The 17,177-nt window shown below is 42.0% G+C and overlaps 2 protein-coding genes across 9 annotated transcripts in view; one reads left to right on the plus strand and one right to left on the minus strand.

Annotated features, from left to right (window-relative positions):
• Nucleotides 1–17,177, minus strand: part of LOC135206953 (histone-lysine N-methyltransferase 2C-like) — a 307,132-nt gene that overhangs the window by 264,823 nt on the left and 25,132 nt on the right. The window lies entirely within an intron of this gene.
• The window catches only part of LOC135206522 (uncharacterized), a 44,765-nt gene that overhangs the window by 6,692 nt on the left and 20,896 nt on the right, over nucleotides 1–17,177 (plus strand). The window contains exons 3-8 of the mRNA XM_064237878.1: nucleotides 681–827; nucleotides 1,228–1,416; nucleotides 10,061–10,182; nucleotides 10,416–10,570; nucleotides 12,393–12,510; nucleotides 13,826–13,992. Of these exons, the coding sequence (XP_064093948.1) occupies nucleotides 681–827; nucleotides 1,228–1,416; nucleotides 10,061–10,182; nucleotides 10,416–10,570; nucleotides 12,393–12,510; nucleotides 13,826–13,992 (898 nt within the window). The remainder of the gene's footprint in view (nucleotides 1–680; nucleotides 828–1,227; nucleotides 1,417–10,060; nucleotides 10,183–10,415; nucleotides 10,571–12,392; nucleotides 12,511–13,825; nucleotides 13,993–17,177) is intronic.

Genomic DNA, 17,177 nt, shown 5'->3' on the forward strand with positions numbered 1-17,177 from the left:
TTTACTGAAATCAGCAATTATACAAATCACTAATAAAAAGAACCTAAATCTTAGTCTGGGATTGTAGCATTTGGACCTGTATATTTGTAAAATGTTTATGAAGGACCTTAAAATAAATGAACTACTAATTAATTAGTCCCACATATATATAGTTATTATCTCTCTCTCTCTCTCTCTCTCTCTCTCTCTCTCTCTCTCTCTCTCTCTCTCTCTCTCTTGCTCAATATATATATGTCCTTTTTTTTCATCTTTTCATTAATAATTTTTTTGGGAACAGTTTTGTAAATTTCATGGTACGTAATAAGTTGTATATGCCTCCTTGTTTTTTCAAAATGTATTGTTTTCTGGAAGAATCATCTGTTGAACACGTGTGTGATCCTCCATGGTGTAGCTGCCTAAAAATTTGCTTATCTTGCCCTCAGGTGTTTCCTCATTTCTGTAGAGTGAAATCAACCTTATTGCTAATCTTGTAGTGTCAGTTTGGATATTAAGCCTACTTTGACTATGTTTTTCCTCTGTACGATCAGTTGTGTCTGAGTAAAGGGTCGCACTAGACCGAAAGTGCTTGGCTAATTTGTACCTTTATATGTTCTCTTTATAAAATTGCTTTTCCTGTCAAATATTTCTTGTAGTTGAATAAAATAAGTAAATATGATATTACTTTATGCCTTGTTTTTTAGGCGAGGAAGGGGTGGGCGTCGACTTGTTCACAGTATGTCATTAGAGGAAAGAGGTGCTATTGGTGGAGATGATTCACCATTGCCCCTTGATGAAGAGGCATATGCCCAAGATGACATGATTATTACTCCATCTTATCAAGAAAAATGGTAACTTTTATTTGATTTTTATTATAGTTGTGTTTTTATCCAATAGATATTCATTCAAGTGATGTACATCTGGCAGTTCTGTTATTTATTCAGTAGCTATTCATTCACATGGTGTACTTCGTTCACATGCTGATTGTAGTGAAACATTATTTAACCATTGCCCTTTACCTTTGATGTTTATGGAAACTTTTTTCCTATTGAATCCAAGTTTGGGTAATTATAGAGTGCTGTATATTAGTTTTGCCATTTTCCTTCATGTACTAAGTAGTATACTGTATCATTAGAAAGATTGAAAATGTAGTGGGAGGAAGTTTAGCTCATGTTTCTGTTTTGTAGACCCAAATTTTAGTGTTATTACTGTGCAGTGTGTGATTTCCACTTATTACATTCTCTCTCATAGGCCGGGACGTTTTTGTGCATTGTGCAACCTGGGGGAACAAAGCCAGCTTGGTCAGGGTGACCTGATAAGGCATGAACCAACCCCAGGGTTTGTGCTTCCGGAGAAGTTTGAAGTAGCAGAAACAGAAATAGAGGAGTGTCCTTCAAAGAAGTTTAAGCTTAATCACCCAACACATCCTACTTTCTTAAAGTAAGTGTGTAACAATACAGTATTATGCTTATGGATTGATTGCTGTTTAGTGTTCCTGCTCTTGTCGTTATTTTTAATGCATTTGAAGAATAAAGTTTTCATAACTAAACACATTATGCACAGTACTGTGCTAAAGTGAATATAAATATAATATGTGAGAGAGAGAGAGAGAGAGAGAGAGAGAGAGAGAGAGAGAGAGAGAGAGAGAGAGAGAGAGAGAGAGAGAGAGAGGGGTGGCACACACAAAACAAACTAAGAGTGGTACATGTTCTTATGGCAGATGCAACTGTGACATTTAATAATAGGAGTATCTTTCAGCACAAGCTAGAGACAGTAAGTGTGTCTTGCCTAGTTTGTACTCAGTTTTACTATCCACTGTTTCTTTGGTTGCCAAATAAAAAAAGACTTGTGTCCCCATTTTCTGGCCTGTGGGTTTATAGGATTTGGATGAGTAGCTTGTTACCCTTGTAGCTATGCAGTTGCATTTGCTTCTTTCTGCACTGGACATTTTTATTGTTTTTTGTGTCACTTTGGTCCTGTTTTTCTTTTAAGGATAAGAAACAAGACCAAACTCCAGTGAGAAAACTTGTTTGCATGTGGTCGTTACATATCCCCCTTATCAGTAAAACTATTTAAGTACTATTGCTCATTTTGTAAGGTGAAAGATTGTTCTTGATCTTGCCACTGCAACTAATGGTCATCCTGGTCTAATCCCCTTGAGAGAAGTTTGGTAAAAGGAGGAGAAGGGATGTGTCATTTGCTAGTTTCTTTTGGGGGTAATACATACTCCCCAAGTGATACTGCTGAACCTCTTTCGTCTCCTTTCTTTCATTGACTTCATTGCTCTTCCTCCTACACCTGGATCTACCTCTGTAAGGAGGGTTAGCTCCCCAGATGAGACAAATCCTTTTTGCCATCTTGTCAGGGGATGAGGAATTGTAACATTCTACAGTTGTCTTATGAGTAATTACAAAAGTTCTGGCCTCCTACTATTATTCCAGGTAGTCCTACTTGGGCTGCATTTTTTGACAACCTGTCAGAAAGGAGGATGAACAGGTCCCCTGATGTGTCTACTGCTGTTCTTCCAGTAGCCAACCATCTGGTAGGAGTTGCAATATCTCCATTTCCACCTCAAGCAGCCCTTAATTTTGTAAAATGAGTAAGGTGGACCAGAGAAAATGGAAACTGCATCATCATTGTTTTTTATATAAGTAACTTACCAAGTAACTACACATTTGATGAAGTATTCATCCCTTTTGGTTTCTTGCTAATCATCGTTAGCTTATTTAGTATTTTTTGGAAGAATCTTGACTGGTTTGACTCAATATGTCAGATTCAAGTTATTCTAGTATATTAGGTATTGCAGCAAAGGCTGTAAAACTAGGCTTACTTCCTTTAAGTATGACTCCCATATGACATGTTGCCATTGTAGACGGCAGATTTGCTCGTTTGAACTAAAATGTGACGAATGTGAAGACTAGGATCAGGAAATGAATACAGGCAGTTCCAGGTTATTGGCGGACTCGGTTAATGGTGATCCGGTTTTATGGTGCTTGTGTAGCGCCATAAAATCGCGATTTCATACAATCAACTTACCTGTCAGATATATACATAGCTAAGACTCCGTCGTCCCCGACAGAAATTCAAATTTTGCGCCACTCGCTACAGGTAGGTCAGGTGATCTACCGGCCTGCCCTGGGCGGCAGGACTAGGAACCATCCCCGTTTTCTATCATATTTTCTCTGTCGCCGGTGGTATCAACATTGTTGCTATTACCTCCTGACTTAGATTCTTATTTCATCCTTTGATCATCGTTTCTCGGCTTTTTGGTGACGTATCTGGATCGTGTTTTTGGCATTCGCTACTGTGGACTGTTTTTGGAATTGCTTTTTGGATTTTTCTCAGTATGTCTGATTCAAATGTGAGTGTGAGAATGTGTGTGAATGTAGGCTGCAGGGTGAGGATACCGAAAGCTTCGGTTGATCCTCACACTGTATGCCGTAAATGTAGGGGGTTTCAGTGTTCTGCTAATAATACTTGTAATGAATGCGAGGGATTAAATGCAGAAGAGTGGAAGACTTTAACTTCTTATTTGAAGAAGTTAGAGAGGGATAGGGTTAGACGTCTGAAAGGTGTGAGTTCAAGGCCTATTGAGCCTTTTACTGATAATTCTAATCCTACTGATTTAGATTCTCCCTATGTTTCTCATTCACAAAGTGTACTTTCGGAATCGGCCTCGGAAATCGCCGATCTGAAAGCTACGATTCGAGACATGAAGTCCAAAATGGCGGACTTGCAAGGTAAGGCTAGTGAAAGTGAGCATTACAGTGAAGTGAGTTCCCCCAGTGTTGTGGAGGGGGCGTTTGATCGTCCCTGCGACGCTCCCAGGCCTAGACCTCTTCCAAGCTCCCATGCCCAGAGGAGAAGGAAAGTCGAAAGCCTTAAGGAGGTCGTGGGGAATCCCCAACGGGTCAGACGTCCCTCAGCTAGCTCTGTTTCGTGGCAGGCTGCTCAAGGGCGCTCTAGAAAAAGCGTCCTTCGTGAGTGTTTCTTCATCCTCTCCCTCTCCCTCAACCTAAAACGAGGGTGGAAGGAGTCAAATTTATCGAGGCCTCTGAAGCGTCATATGAAAGAACCCGAAATTGATTCGAGCCCAGAGCGTTTCTCAGATGACACTCCCTCTTCTATTAAGAAGGCGAAGGTGGCGTCAGCGTCAAACCCGACGAGTACGCAGAAGTACCCTTTCCTACTTCTCCCGATTGATGACGAAAGGCGTCATGCAGTTGACGTGGGAGAAGCTTCAAGGAGAATTATTATGGCAGTTCAAGAGCAACTGGCCTCTTTAGTGGGAGTTTTAGCGCCTCGTAGGAAGGACGTTGCGCTTCCAATCAAGAAGTCTCGTCCTCTCTCCCCTGCTAAGCGAGAAGCGTCATGCAGACGTGAAGCTTCTAAACATATTACAGAAGCTTCGGGTTCGAGAGCGAGATCGGTTGTTTACGAAAGTTACGTAACGCCAGAGAGACGTGAGACGTCTTTTAGACATGAAGCGTCTTTGAAAGCTGTTGGTAGACGTGAAGCTCCAACCAATATTTTGGCGCCAAGTAGGACGCCTTTTGAGAGCGGAGCGTCTTCCAGGCGCGAGGCGTCATCCGGACGTCAGCAGCCAAGTAAGCGGGAGGCGTCAGCCAGGACGCTTGGCGGACGAGAAGCGTCATCCAAGCGGGAAGTGTCTTCTATTTATCGAGAGAAGCCTGAGCTTTTGGCGCCTTCCAAGGCTATTAAAGCGGGGAAGAGGAAAGAATATCATTCCCTTAGCCCCTCTCCTATTAGGAGTTTGTCTCCTCCAGAGGAGGAACGTACAGAGGTGGGAGCGGAGACTCATTTAGATCCCGAGTTGGAAGGAAACTCGGTCATGAAGAATATCAAGGAAGAGAAGGACTGTCGAACTATAAAGTTTTGACTGCCTTGTTCTAGAGGAGTATGGAGACGAATTGACTCCTGCCGCTCCTCCTTCTCCACGCTCTCTGTTTTCGAGTGCTAAGACGAAGAAGTCTTCGTCTTTTCTCAAAATGAAGCCCACCATTTCAATGAAGAGGGCTCTACAATCCTTAGACTCGTGGATGAAGTCTAAGAAGGACTTAGTAAGAACGGTCTTCTGCATGCCTCCAGCGAGACTAGCTGGTAAAAGAGGCCTTTGGTATCAGACGGGAGAGAATATGGGTATTTGCTCTCCCGTCTACGTCAGAAGCAGACTTTTCAACCTTAGTTGACGCTTCACGTCGACAAGGTCTCAACTCGGCACGGATTACGTGGGGCATTTCTGAACTGGACCATCTCCTCAAGGGACTCTTTCATGTATTGGAAGTTTTCAACTTCTTAGATTGGTCCCTTGGGGTGATGTCCAAGAAAGCCCATGATTCGGAAGGAATCGAACCGGAAGCCCTTTTGTGCATATTGTCTTGTATAGACAAAGCGGTACAGGATGGCTCTTTTGAAATCTCCTCTTTGTTTGGAGCAGGTCTTCTAAAGAAGAGGACGGTATATGGTGCCTTTTTAACCAAGGCAGTCTCCCACGCTCAGAGGGCAGCGCTGCTGTATTCGCCTTTGTCTGACTTTTTGTTCCCTTCTCAGTTGGTGAAGGACATTGCTCGTTCATTAACTGAGAAGGCGACTCAGGATCTTCTGACGCAGTCAGCAAGGAAGAAGAAGCCTGCTTCTACATCTGACAAGAAAGGACCGAGTACATCGGTTCAGCCCTTTCGAGGTGGTCCGACCTCCAGACCTCCCGCAAGAAGGAAGGCTCCGGAGAAGAGAGGTAGGTCTGCCTTTCGTCCCTTTAAAAAGGGAAAATGAAGCTTCTCTCCTCCAAGCACCAGTAGGTGCCAGGCTCCTGGGATTTGTGGAGGCCTGGACACTTATAAACACAGACGCGTCATCGTTGGCTATAATAAGGAAGGGATATCGTATCCCTTTCCTGAACACTCCTCCCTAACGTCAATACCAAGGGAACTAACAGCCAAGTACAAGGATCCTGTGCTGAGGGATACTCTTCGATCGATGGTGGAACAAATGTGGGACAAGAGAGCGATAGAACTAGTACTAGATCAAAACTCCCCGGGGTTTTACAATCGCCTTTTTCTGGTTGCGAAAGCCTCGGGAGGCTGGAGACCAGTACTGGACGTCAGCTCTCTGAACAAATTTGTTCGGAAGGAAAAGTTCTCCATGGAGACTTCTGCTTCAGTCCTGCGTCATTACGACAAGGAGATTGGATGGTGTCTCTAGATCTCCAGGACGCCTACTTTCACGTCCCGATCCACCCTTCATCGAAGAAGTACCTCCGTTTCATGACGGGGGGAAGGATCTTTCAGTTCAGAGCCTTGTGTTTCGGCCTGTCCACAGCTCCTCAGGTCTTCACAAGCCTGATGAAGAATGTGGCGAGGTTTCTTCACCTCAAAGGAGTAAATATCTCTCTGTATCTGGACGACTGGCTCATCAGGGCCAGATCAGAGAGACAGTGCTTGGAGGACCTGAAGTTAACTTTAGATCTGATCAAAGCGTTGGGATTGCTCGTGAACCTCGAGAAGTCGCAGCTGACACCCAGACAGGACTTAGTCTATCTGGGGATTCGGATGGATTCTCGGGGTTTTCGAGTATTTCCTTCGCAAGAGAGAATCGCAAAAGGTTTGCGGATAGTCTCTCTCTTCTTAAGGAAGGAACATACGTCGGCGAGGGAATGGTTGAGCCTTCTAGGGACCCTTTCCTCGCTCGAACAGTTCTTCCCGCTAGGAAGACTTCATTTACGTCCGCTTCAATTCTTCCTAAAGAAGTCTTGGAGTTGGAAAACTGGACAACTTTCGGACGTCTTTCCCATTCCAGTGGAGATAAGATCTCACCTGGAATGGTGGTTGCCCCCTCTGGAAGAGAACAAAGGGATCTCTCTAAGGACACAGAACCCAGACCTAGTGTTGTACTCCGACGCGTCGGAGAAAGGTTGGGGAGCAACATTAGGCTCGAAGGAGGTGTCAGGCACCTGGGAACCAGCGCAGGTGACTTGGCACATAAACTGCAAAGAGCTCTTCGCCGTGCATCTGGCTTTGAAGAGTCTAGAACCTCTGGTGTCGAACAAAGTAGTGCAAGTAAACGTGGACAACACCACCGCACTTGCCTACATTCGAAAACAGGGAGGGACTCACTCCTCGTTCCTTTACGAACTGACGAGAGACCTTTTGCTTTGGACGTCTCACAGGAACATCTCCCTTCTGACAAGGTTCGTGCAGGGAGTAAAGAATGTGAGGGCGGACAGACTCAGCAGAAGGAACCAGGTCCTTCATACAGAGTGGACCCTACACGAGGAAGTGTGTCAAGATCTCTGGTCGCTGTGGGGGACACCTCATGTGGATCTCTTCGCCACATTCATTTCCAAAAGGCTGCCAGTCTTTTGCTCGGTCGTGGAAGATCCAAGAGCTCTTATGGTAGACGCCTTCCTGCTAGATTGGTCTCGAGTAGACGTATATGCTTTTCCTCCATTCAAAATCCTGGGATTAGTAATAAAAAAGTTTGTGGCGTCAAAGGAGACGAGGATGACATTGATAGCCCCCTTTTGGCCGGCCCAAGATTGGTTCCACGGAGGTGGTAGAGTGGATCGTAGACTTTCCAAGATCCCTACCAAGAAGGACAGATCTTCTCAGACAACCACCACTTCAAGACAGGTACCATCCAAAAACAAAACCTCCCGCTCTCGCTCTGACTGCCTTTCGACTATCGAAAGACTCGTCAGAGCGAGAGGGTTTTCTCGCGGAGTTGCAAGCGCGATCGCGAGAGCACGCAGAACCTCCACTACGAAAGTATATCAATCGAAGTGGGAGGTTTTTAGAAGGTGGTGTAGATCTAAGAAGTTGTCCTCCTCCACTACCTCTATAGCGGAAATTGCTGATTTCCTTCTATTCCTGAGAGAGCAATCTCATCTAGCTGTATCCACAATAAAGGGATACAGAAGTATGCTCTCGGCTGTCTTCAGGAATAGAGGATTAGATCTGGCAGATAATAAAGATCTCCACGATCTCATAAGGTCATTTGAGACTTCAAAGTCGAAGGAACCGGTCCCTCCGAACTGGAACCTAGACTGGTCCTCAAGTTTCTTTCATCTGAAAGATTCGAACCTCCTCATCTGGCTTCGTTTCGAGACATCACCAGAAAATGCCTATTCCTATTATCTTTAGCTACGGCAAAGAGAGTTAGTGAATTACATGCTCTGCAAGATAAAGTAGGTTTCAAGGAGACTCAGCTATTTGCTCGTTTAAGATACTGTTTTTAGCTAAGAATGAGAATCCCTCGAATCCCTGGCCTAAGTCATTTGAAGTCAAAGGCATATCGAGTCTCGTAGGAAGAGAAGCAGAAAGATCTCTATGCCCTGTAAGAGCTCTAAAGTTTTACATTCAGAGAAAGCATCAGATGGGAGGCTCTAGACAAGGTCTTTGGTGCGCGGTAAAAGACCCCACAAGACTGATGTCCAAGAATGCCCTGGCATTCTTTGTGAGGAACGTCATTACAGACGCGCATAAGGTCTGTTCTGACAAACAGTTACGACTGTTGAAAGTTAAAGCTCATGAAGTGAGAGCAGTAGCGACGTCTCTCTCGTTTCATAAGAATATGTCGCTTAAAAACATCATAGATACGACATTTTGGAGATGCAACTCAGTATTTGCATCTCATTACTTGAAAGATGTTCGTGTGACATATGAGAAGTGTTTTTCTCTAGGTCCGTTCGTATCGGCGGATACGATTCTGGGTACGGGAGCCGACACCAATCCTTAAAAGTATATACTTTTCTTCTTTTTTGGATATGGTCTGGAATCTCTTCGAACAATGGAGGACTTGGTTTAGCACGGGCGGCCGTCTATGTTGTTCAGTAAGAGAATCTTGTCATATCTAATTAGATGAGTATAATTTTTTTTTAGAAATTATGTATGTGTGCGTAGTGGTTTTGAGTTACGGTTGTTGTGACGAGTTCGGGGATAACTCGGAACAATCCTTAGTTCTAACATATGGTTAGGATCAGGTGGTCGGGATTGGTTGTGTGCTCCTTCATAAGGTGTATTGTCATATAAGTGGATCAGCACCCATTGACAAAGTCCTTTCAGGCTCTGCCGAGTAAGCGGATAAGACCCCATCGGCAGACCCACAAGAACTCTTGGCCATAGATCATATATCTCGCTAAAGTTTCTTGAGGTGATGCAGACTACTGGGCAAACACCCACGAAGTCTACCACCTATCAGGTAGGAACCAAGGTTTTATTTATACCTACAACATATGTTGTTTACCTGTCTATTCCATATAGTAGCTGTCTCTTACCCTCCACCGAAAGGTGCCAATCAGCTATGTATATATCTGACAGGTAAGTTGATTGTATGAAAATGATATTGTTATGTTACAATAAAGTTTCATACATACTTACCTGGCAGATATATACAATTAAAGGCCCACCCAGCCTCCCCGCAGGAGACAGGTGGAAGAGAGAAAATATGATAGAAAACGGGGATGGTTCCTAGTCCTGCCGCCCAGGGCAGGCCGGTAGATCACCTGACCTACCTGTAGCGAGTGGCGCGAAATTTGAATTTCTGTCGGGGACGACGGAGTCTTAGCTATGTATATATCTGCCAGGTAAGTATGTATGAAACTTTATTGTAACATAACAATATCATTTTTTTTAATCATAACTGGTTAAGTCTCGGTTATCGGCGGCATAAAATGCTGATGGTAGAGTTATAGCGCCACAAGGTGCTGATAATAGACTGCTCCCCTCCCCATCCCCCTCACTGCACCCATACTGATTCAGTTGACCAGGTGCATGATGCAGCTTGGGAGAGCCCCTCCCCTTGTCTCTGAGGAGTTGCAAGTTAATTTGGAGTGGGTAACTCCAGTAGGATGGATTATTCATAAGGAAAATCTTTTGGATGGATTTCTTGAGTGTGATTAGGATTATATGTCCCTGGCAGTCAGACTATTGATGATTAGTGTGATTGCATGAAAAACTTGCCATATTTTATAAAATCAAAAGTTTAAGAACTGTAGCTAAGGTAAGGCTTACTGTACTCCATCTTTGTCTTATTATTTTTAGCATATTTGAGCTCTAATTGTACCCAGAGACAAAGGAAAATCACCCCGAAAGCAAATTGGAGATCTGATATTGCCAGAACCAGTAGATGAGATATCGCTGGTTGGTCATCAGGAGCAGCCCTCTGTTGGTTATTTGTTTGAGTCTGGAGGTTAGTGTATTTGCTTATTTTACTTATTGCATAGCATAGTTGAAGAAATTGTGACTTTGTTGTTGGTAAGATTTTGTGAAATGAAGGAAGACTGGCTTTTCTAATTGATGTTTATAAATGAATTTCTTCTTGCCATATTCTGAGAGCATTCTTAAAGTCTATATTTTTCATGTTGTTACCACCACATTCCTTAATACTAACAAATATTTTAATGCATGAATATTCTTTTGTAGGTCATTGCTTGGTACATTATATGTGTGCTTTATGGTCAGCAAATGTAGAATTAACCAGTGATGACATTATAAACAAAGTGGATGTAGCAGTTGTTACTGGTGCCAGCCAGAGGTGTGCATATTGTAAGAAATTTGGAGCAACTATTCCATGCAAGGTATGTGTAGAGTGTGATTTTTTTATTTTGAATGTGTAGAATTGTCTGTTTAATTATGGTTTTGATCATTTTAACAAACAGTTTGGCTTGAGAATCAAATGATGTCAAATAACATTATATAAATTCTATCCCTTGAGACCCAAATGACATCTGTTGAAAATAATAGAAAGAAAACATTAATATTCTGTTGTTGGGTAGCATCTGGATAGTGTTCAGGGATAGTCTAAAGTTCTCTTTCAGACAGGGGCTTGTCAAGAGAAGCGTAATTTAACCAGGCAAAAATAGAAAATCATATACGTTTTTAGTATGTTTTCCTATTCTTACCCAGTGGGGGTTACAACTCAGTGCACCTCATGTGGTACACTGTAAGCATTACTAAAGTTGTTTGCAGCATCCCTTTGGCCCCTAGCTGCACCTACTTTTGAGCAGTTTACTCAGTTCCTGCTTCTGTACTTCAGTCTTGCTGGCCAACCACCTCACTTCCCTGTTTAAAGCACTGAATTCTGGGAGCAACTCAGTACGTTGCTTTTTAGCTGAATTTTCCTAAATCCAGTCAAATCAGATCAGACGCGTCAGAGTGTTCTATGCCTGGTCAGTGACCAGCTTCCACCTCGTATACGCATGAGTTGCCAGATGCCACAGATTCCTTGCTTTACAATCTTTGATTGTTTTTAACCGGTTTCCAGTTGCCGCAAGATTATCCTGTTGTTAAGACCGAAGGTTTGCTAGCTATGAAAAATACAAATTGATTGGAAATTTTTCATTTTGTATGCAGTGATTACATACATAAGTGGCAGTAATATACTGTATATCATTAGAAAGGAATTTATCAACATCTTTGCAAAAGAGTTCATAGATCTCCATTTTTCATTATTTTTTATGAAAAGTAAAGCAGTAGGGGCTCCGATAAGTTTAATGATCATTTTGACCATAAAGAAACTTTATAAAGTATGGTTTTTTGGCTCTAAATTTGCAGCTTTCTTACATAAAAAACTTATATCAAGCACTAGAAGGAAGTTATCTTGAAGCTGATAATAGACAAGTTTTGGACCCCAAATTTGGCAAAGGATTAAGGTTTTCAATCTATAAAATATTCAAGTGTATATGTGTAATTGATTACAGTTCAGTCTGAATTCTTCAAGTTTTTTGTCCAGTAATATTTTGAGGCCCTACACAATTAAACAGAATCTATATAGTCAAGTTCCAGTGCTTTGTAGTGTTAAATTGTTTCTCATTCAATGCTCAATGTAGTAAGCATTCTACGAGGACTAATCAATCACAGTAGATCTGATAGGGATTTTGTTCATTGGTTTTATTAAATTAGTTTCATAACTAACAGCAACTATCAGCTTGCATTCAAATATTTTATATCTCCCTGCTGTCAAATGAGATGAGTTTGTTAGTACCTTGGGTGCACTTAGATTCCCAAAATGATATCACAATCAGGCATTAAATTTGCTGTTAAAAAAAAAAAAAAATTGTCCGTTAATTGTATCATTTTTCTCATCTTGGGAGTTAAAAGCAGTTTGAAGAACATCTGTTCATGACACAGTTGAATTAGTAACTGTATCTTTACTGGTTATTTATACCTCATTTTATGACTAATGCCAGTTTTCCCACTATTCAAATGAATTAGAAAGATGAGTCCAATTTTTTTTTTTTTTTTTTTTTTTTTTTTTTTTTGTATAATACTTGACATCTATCAACCAACTATCTAGTTCATCTATCAGCCAACTATCTTGTTCAGCCAATGGCTAGAATTCCAAGTTTATTTTTCTGTAAAATTTTGTTTTATTCTTATTTCTTTTGTGGGATTCTTCAGGTACCAGGATGTCCCAAGTTCTATCATTTTCCATGTGCTATGTATGATGGTGCACCCATGGATCTAAAGAGTGTTGCAATGGTGTGTCCTTCCCACGCTGACCGAAGCAGAGATATCTGTAAGTAAGGTTGTTTAATAGGATTGCTTATGACATTTGTGATTTTTACTGTCAAAGTATATAATAATATGCAAAACTCTGGACTCCCACTATGTTCAAGCTCTCTGGTAGGGTAACTAACTTAATCTTAAGTGTTTGTATAGATAGTATATATCAACTTTTGTTACCCATAAAATGACCAGTAGTAACAAATAAACTGTTAAAAATTTATATATTATATTGAACTTTGCTAGGTATCTTAACCTTTTCATTTTCAAATTTATCAACAAACTTTCTTATTCTGCCAAATTGGAAATTCATTTTTGGAGCCTTTCATATTTGACAGTTGAATATATAACATTCCAGAATTCCTTGCAGTAATTAGCAGACCACTCCAAAAGTCATATTAATTAATTGTTCGAGGAGAACACTGAAAGTTCTAGTTTTCCCAAATTGAAATAAATTTTTTTTTAGAATGAGGTACTGTATAATAAAAAAAAAAGAATTTATTAGTTATGATATATCTAAATAAGAGACCTCTTTATTTGGGTTCTTAGTATTAGAGATTTCAAGAATGCCAGGGTGTTTGTAATTAATTATTGGATATTTGTGGAGCATAAAGTGTAGATGTGATTTTATATCTCAATCCATCATCAATTTGATTAAAATAAGATATCAGGCATGTTTTTGGTTAAAAATTTGCTGCATCAGTGAAATTTATTTATATTTTTTTTCTTATTCTTTCCTTGTGGCACGCAATTGGTTGAGTAAATGACTAATGCACATGTTAATGGTCAAAAATCTTCAAAAGTCTGGAGGATATTTTACTTGTAAAAAATCTTGTGCAAAATAGTCATGGTTGGTGAGCAGTTAGGTGTCACCCATAGAAAAAGTGTAATGTTACTGCTTACTTGTAATTGTTCACTACCCAAGAGACAAACAACTTAAGTGCATATTTAAAGTGGGATATTTTGAATTTTCAATTACATACAGCTATACAAGAGAATCCTCATTATGTGTCAGATTTCACCACATATCAATAACATGGTCAAACTATTGAAATATCTTGTTGTTGAGGGGCTAATGCATTTTGCTGTAGTTTTTCTGTATGAAACAAACTAAATTTGGCGTTATGTGACTATATTACTTATATTTGTTGATTTCCATGGATCTCAGATATTTAATGATTTTTGTCATGAAATACTAAATTTTTAGTTGTGGGAAACTAAATATATCTGTCTACGCTAGTCAGTCAGGAGAATCCGATTAATATTTATTTCTTTGTCTTTGTTATGACTTTCTCAATGTGCAATTCTCTTTATTTTCTTTTATACAGTAATGGATATGGCATGCATAATTTGTGAACATTCATCACCTGAAAGTTCGCTAATTTTCTGCTCAAATTGTGGCAACCATTATCATGGCATGTGTCTTAAGCCACCACTAACAGCTGTGCCAGCAGTGAGAACTGGCTGGCAGTGTCCACATTGCAAGATGTGTCAGGTAAGGATATAAATGTATTTTTTGTGTACAGTAGAAATGAGCTTTTGCGTGATCAGTCACTATTGCACCACTGCCTTAACTTTTTGAAATGTAAAAGTTTTATGTACAAAAGCCATGTAAGTCTCTCTGTAGATATAGTGTGCCATATTGTAGTAGTAGAAGGCCTAAAGTACAGATGGTGGCTGTTAATTGTGTATCACTCTTGACTCTTGATGTGGCTGTGTTTAGTTTAGTCAATTTTCTTCATGTATAATACAGACATTTTGTAATGAAGAAATAGGGTAGTGTATTTGTATCCCCTTTTTTCCCCAGAACAGGAAGCAGATTTCAGCACAAAACATAAACCTTTCTCGAGTCATGTCCTTATTTTTCCCTCGTCCAGGTTACATTATTTTTGCTTGAATTTACTCTTAGATAGGGATCTTGATGGTATGTATTTTGTGAGAAATGGCATCAGAAATTAAATGTGAAAAATAGTATTGTTCATAACACGAAACAAACCTTCGGTCTTAACATTAGGATTTACTAGCGCCAAGCTGGAAACCGGTAGAATTAAAATTAACACTTGTGAGATCCAGGACTAATGGCATCTATACCAGGTCACGGGGCGATGTATACCCAGAATGCCCACGGCTACCTGTGACCCATCAGTTATTTTCCTACCGCCTTTAAGATAAGACGTGTTACTGTCTATCTCATTTAAAGCCGGTTTTCAGTTTGCCCGTTCTTTATCCATTTCATTTTTTATTTTTCATTCCTTTTCTTTCTCCAAGTGTGATCAGTGTGTGGTAAGAGTGTATACGTGGTATGATGGAGAATTTTGCCTCAACATCGGGATCGTCTACCGCTTCGAAGAGGAGACAAAGGAAATGCCCAGGAGTCAGTGGCTTCCCTTGTTCTAGGTTCCTAACCTCGGTGTCGACGGATCCTCATCCAACGTGTAGTAGGTGCAGGGAAACGTATGTACGGTTACTAATCCGTGTTCTGTTTGTCGCGGTTGGTCGGTGGAACAGTGGAAGAAGTTCTATGGGAAAAGCCAATACAAAAGAAAGGGGGTGACGCCATCTTTGGATGACCAAACCTTACCGGCTTCTTTTGTATCGGTAATAAACCAGGCTGCTCCATATGTTTCTCCACCTGCTTTTGAATTGTCTCATACCCCTTCTTCGGTTTCTCCTAGCGGTTCTGTATCGGAAACGTCAGGAGGGGCCTTGGGTAATTTTATGAATAATTTGCACTCTCCTTTGTTCCCAGCAAGTAGAGGGGGAGATCCGCCATCTTTGTTCCAGGCTCTGCTACGCAAGCGCATAGGTTAGATGGTACGTGGTCAGCGCTAGGCCTACCAGGCGTACCAACCTTGGATGGTCTGCTTGCGCATATATGACGTCACGGTTCCAGCAGGGTCCGGCAGCGCTGAATGTTGTCCTCATCCCCCGGGCTTGCAATTTATGGGAATTAATGCCGCTGCTTCTCCATCCCACTCAGTATTTACAGCGATGCAGAACGTGGGAGGTAATTTGGCAGCAAACGTGCGGTTACCAGCAGAAACCTCTCAGTCTCTCCACGAGAGCGATGACGTCACAACATACGTCACACTCTGAGATGGCAGGCGTGATGACGTCACAGACCGATTCTCGGCCTTTTTCGCTGCACCCAGACGCTAATACGCCTTCTGATCCGTCAATGCAAACTGTAATGCAGAAGTTACAGGATATAGAGGAGAGAATGAATAAGAGAGACAAAAAGAAAAAGTGTGATTCGCCTTCTTCGTCTTCTTCCTAGTTCGGCGTCATCGCTAAGTCCGATAACGTCACGGCGAGCGCCAGTCAAGCGTTGGTTGGAGGAGGATTCGGGAGTTCCTAGCGGATCCTCGGGCCAAGAGGAGAAGAATCAATTCTTCCTCTCCTTCGGACGAAGACTGTCATTTCCAAGTCAGCAAGAAGGTCGGAAAATCAGTGGCTATTAAGCACAAGGTTGCCAGACGAAGCCGTTCGCAAGAGTCCGAACAAGCGAGAGAGGTGACGGCCGGCGAGCTAGCGGCCGAGGCGGAGTTGCCAGTTCGGATCGCAAAAACTGCGATACCTCTGGTAAAATCGACGTTGGCAGCGAAAGGTGCAGCAGAGGATGGAATGCAGATCCCAGTTTCGCCCGTAAGGCCGTTCAAAATACGTACGAAGGACGATAAGGCTCCTATTAAAAGTACAAAAAATAGAGAGTTGGCAACCTCGGCGGATACGTTCGTGGAAGGCAGTGTCCGTCTGGATAGAAGGCCGAGGCCGGGCTCGCCGACGCTCGAAAACGATGCGCCAATGCTAATAAAGAACGAACTTACCTCTGTCTTAAGGGAGCCTTCATCTTGGAGATCTAGACGAGATTCTCGCTCTAGATCCGTGAGCAGAGAAAGAGTGAGACGTTCTCGTTCCCCTGCTGACTATCTGGGATCGAGCCAACAGCGGCCAGCAAAGATCAAAGAGGCCGCGGCCGTAGGGCAGGCGGCCGTGGAATTCCGGGCCGTCTGTCAGAAGATAGGGGCGAGACAACATCTCTCGTGACGGAGAGTGGTACACTAGAGCCGGAGGAAGGAGAAAACCAAGAGTTTCTGCCTCGTATGCAGAGGTTATTGATTTGATTCGTCAATTCAATAGCCTTTCGAGAAGACAGAAACACCGGCCAGTATGCTTCCTCCTGGAATTGACATGGCGTTTGGACTAAAGAGGGATACCAAGGTGTCGTATGAATTGCCTTGTTCGAGTCATGCGGAATCGGTCTTGCAACACGTAAACGCAAAGATTGCAGGGAGGGATAATTCCTTAAGATCTAATAGATCATTTAAATTTATTCCCCTCCAATGATAAAGCAAAGGAAATATTATACGACACCGAAAGGTCCCTTTGCTGTCTAGACAAATGAACCCTAATGTTGTAAGGTTAAGGCCTGGATTAACCTTGGATCAGGTTAAAATGGAGTGCCTTCGATGACGTACCAAGAGGCTGCCACGTTAGAAGCAACAGCTTCTTCTGTCTTTCAGGCTGCGTCCTGGTTAGACCTTTGGTCAACAGCAGTGGCGAAATTGCATCCTCGGAAGCAACAAGGAAAGTAGTAGATGAACCATTGTTCATTAGATTACTACAGTCAGGGTCCAAGGCGATTGCGTACCTGACAAACGTAAGTGCCAATGTTTGGGC

The sequence above is a fragment of the Macrobrachium nipponense genome, chromosome 31, assembly GCF_015104395.2.
Source record: "Macrobrachium nipponense isolate FS-2020 chromosome 31, ASM1510439v2, whole genome shotgun sequence".
Taxonomy (NCBI): domain Eukaryota; kingdom Metazoa; phylum Arthropoda; class Malacostraca; order Decapoda; family Palaemonidae; genus Macrobrachium; species Macrobrachium nipponense.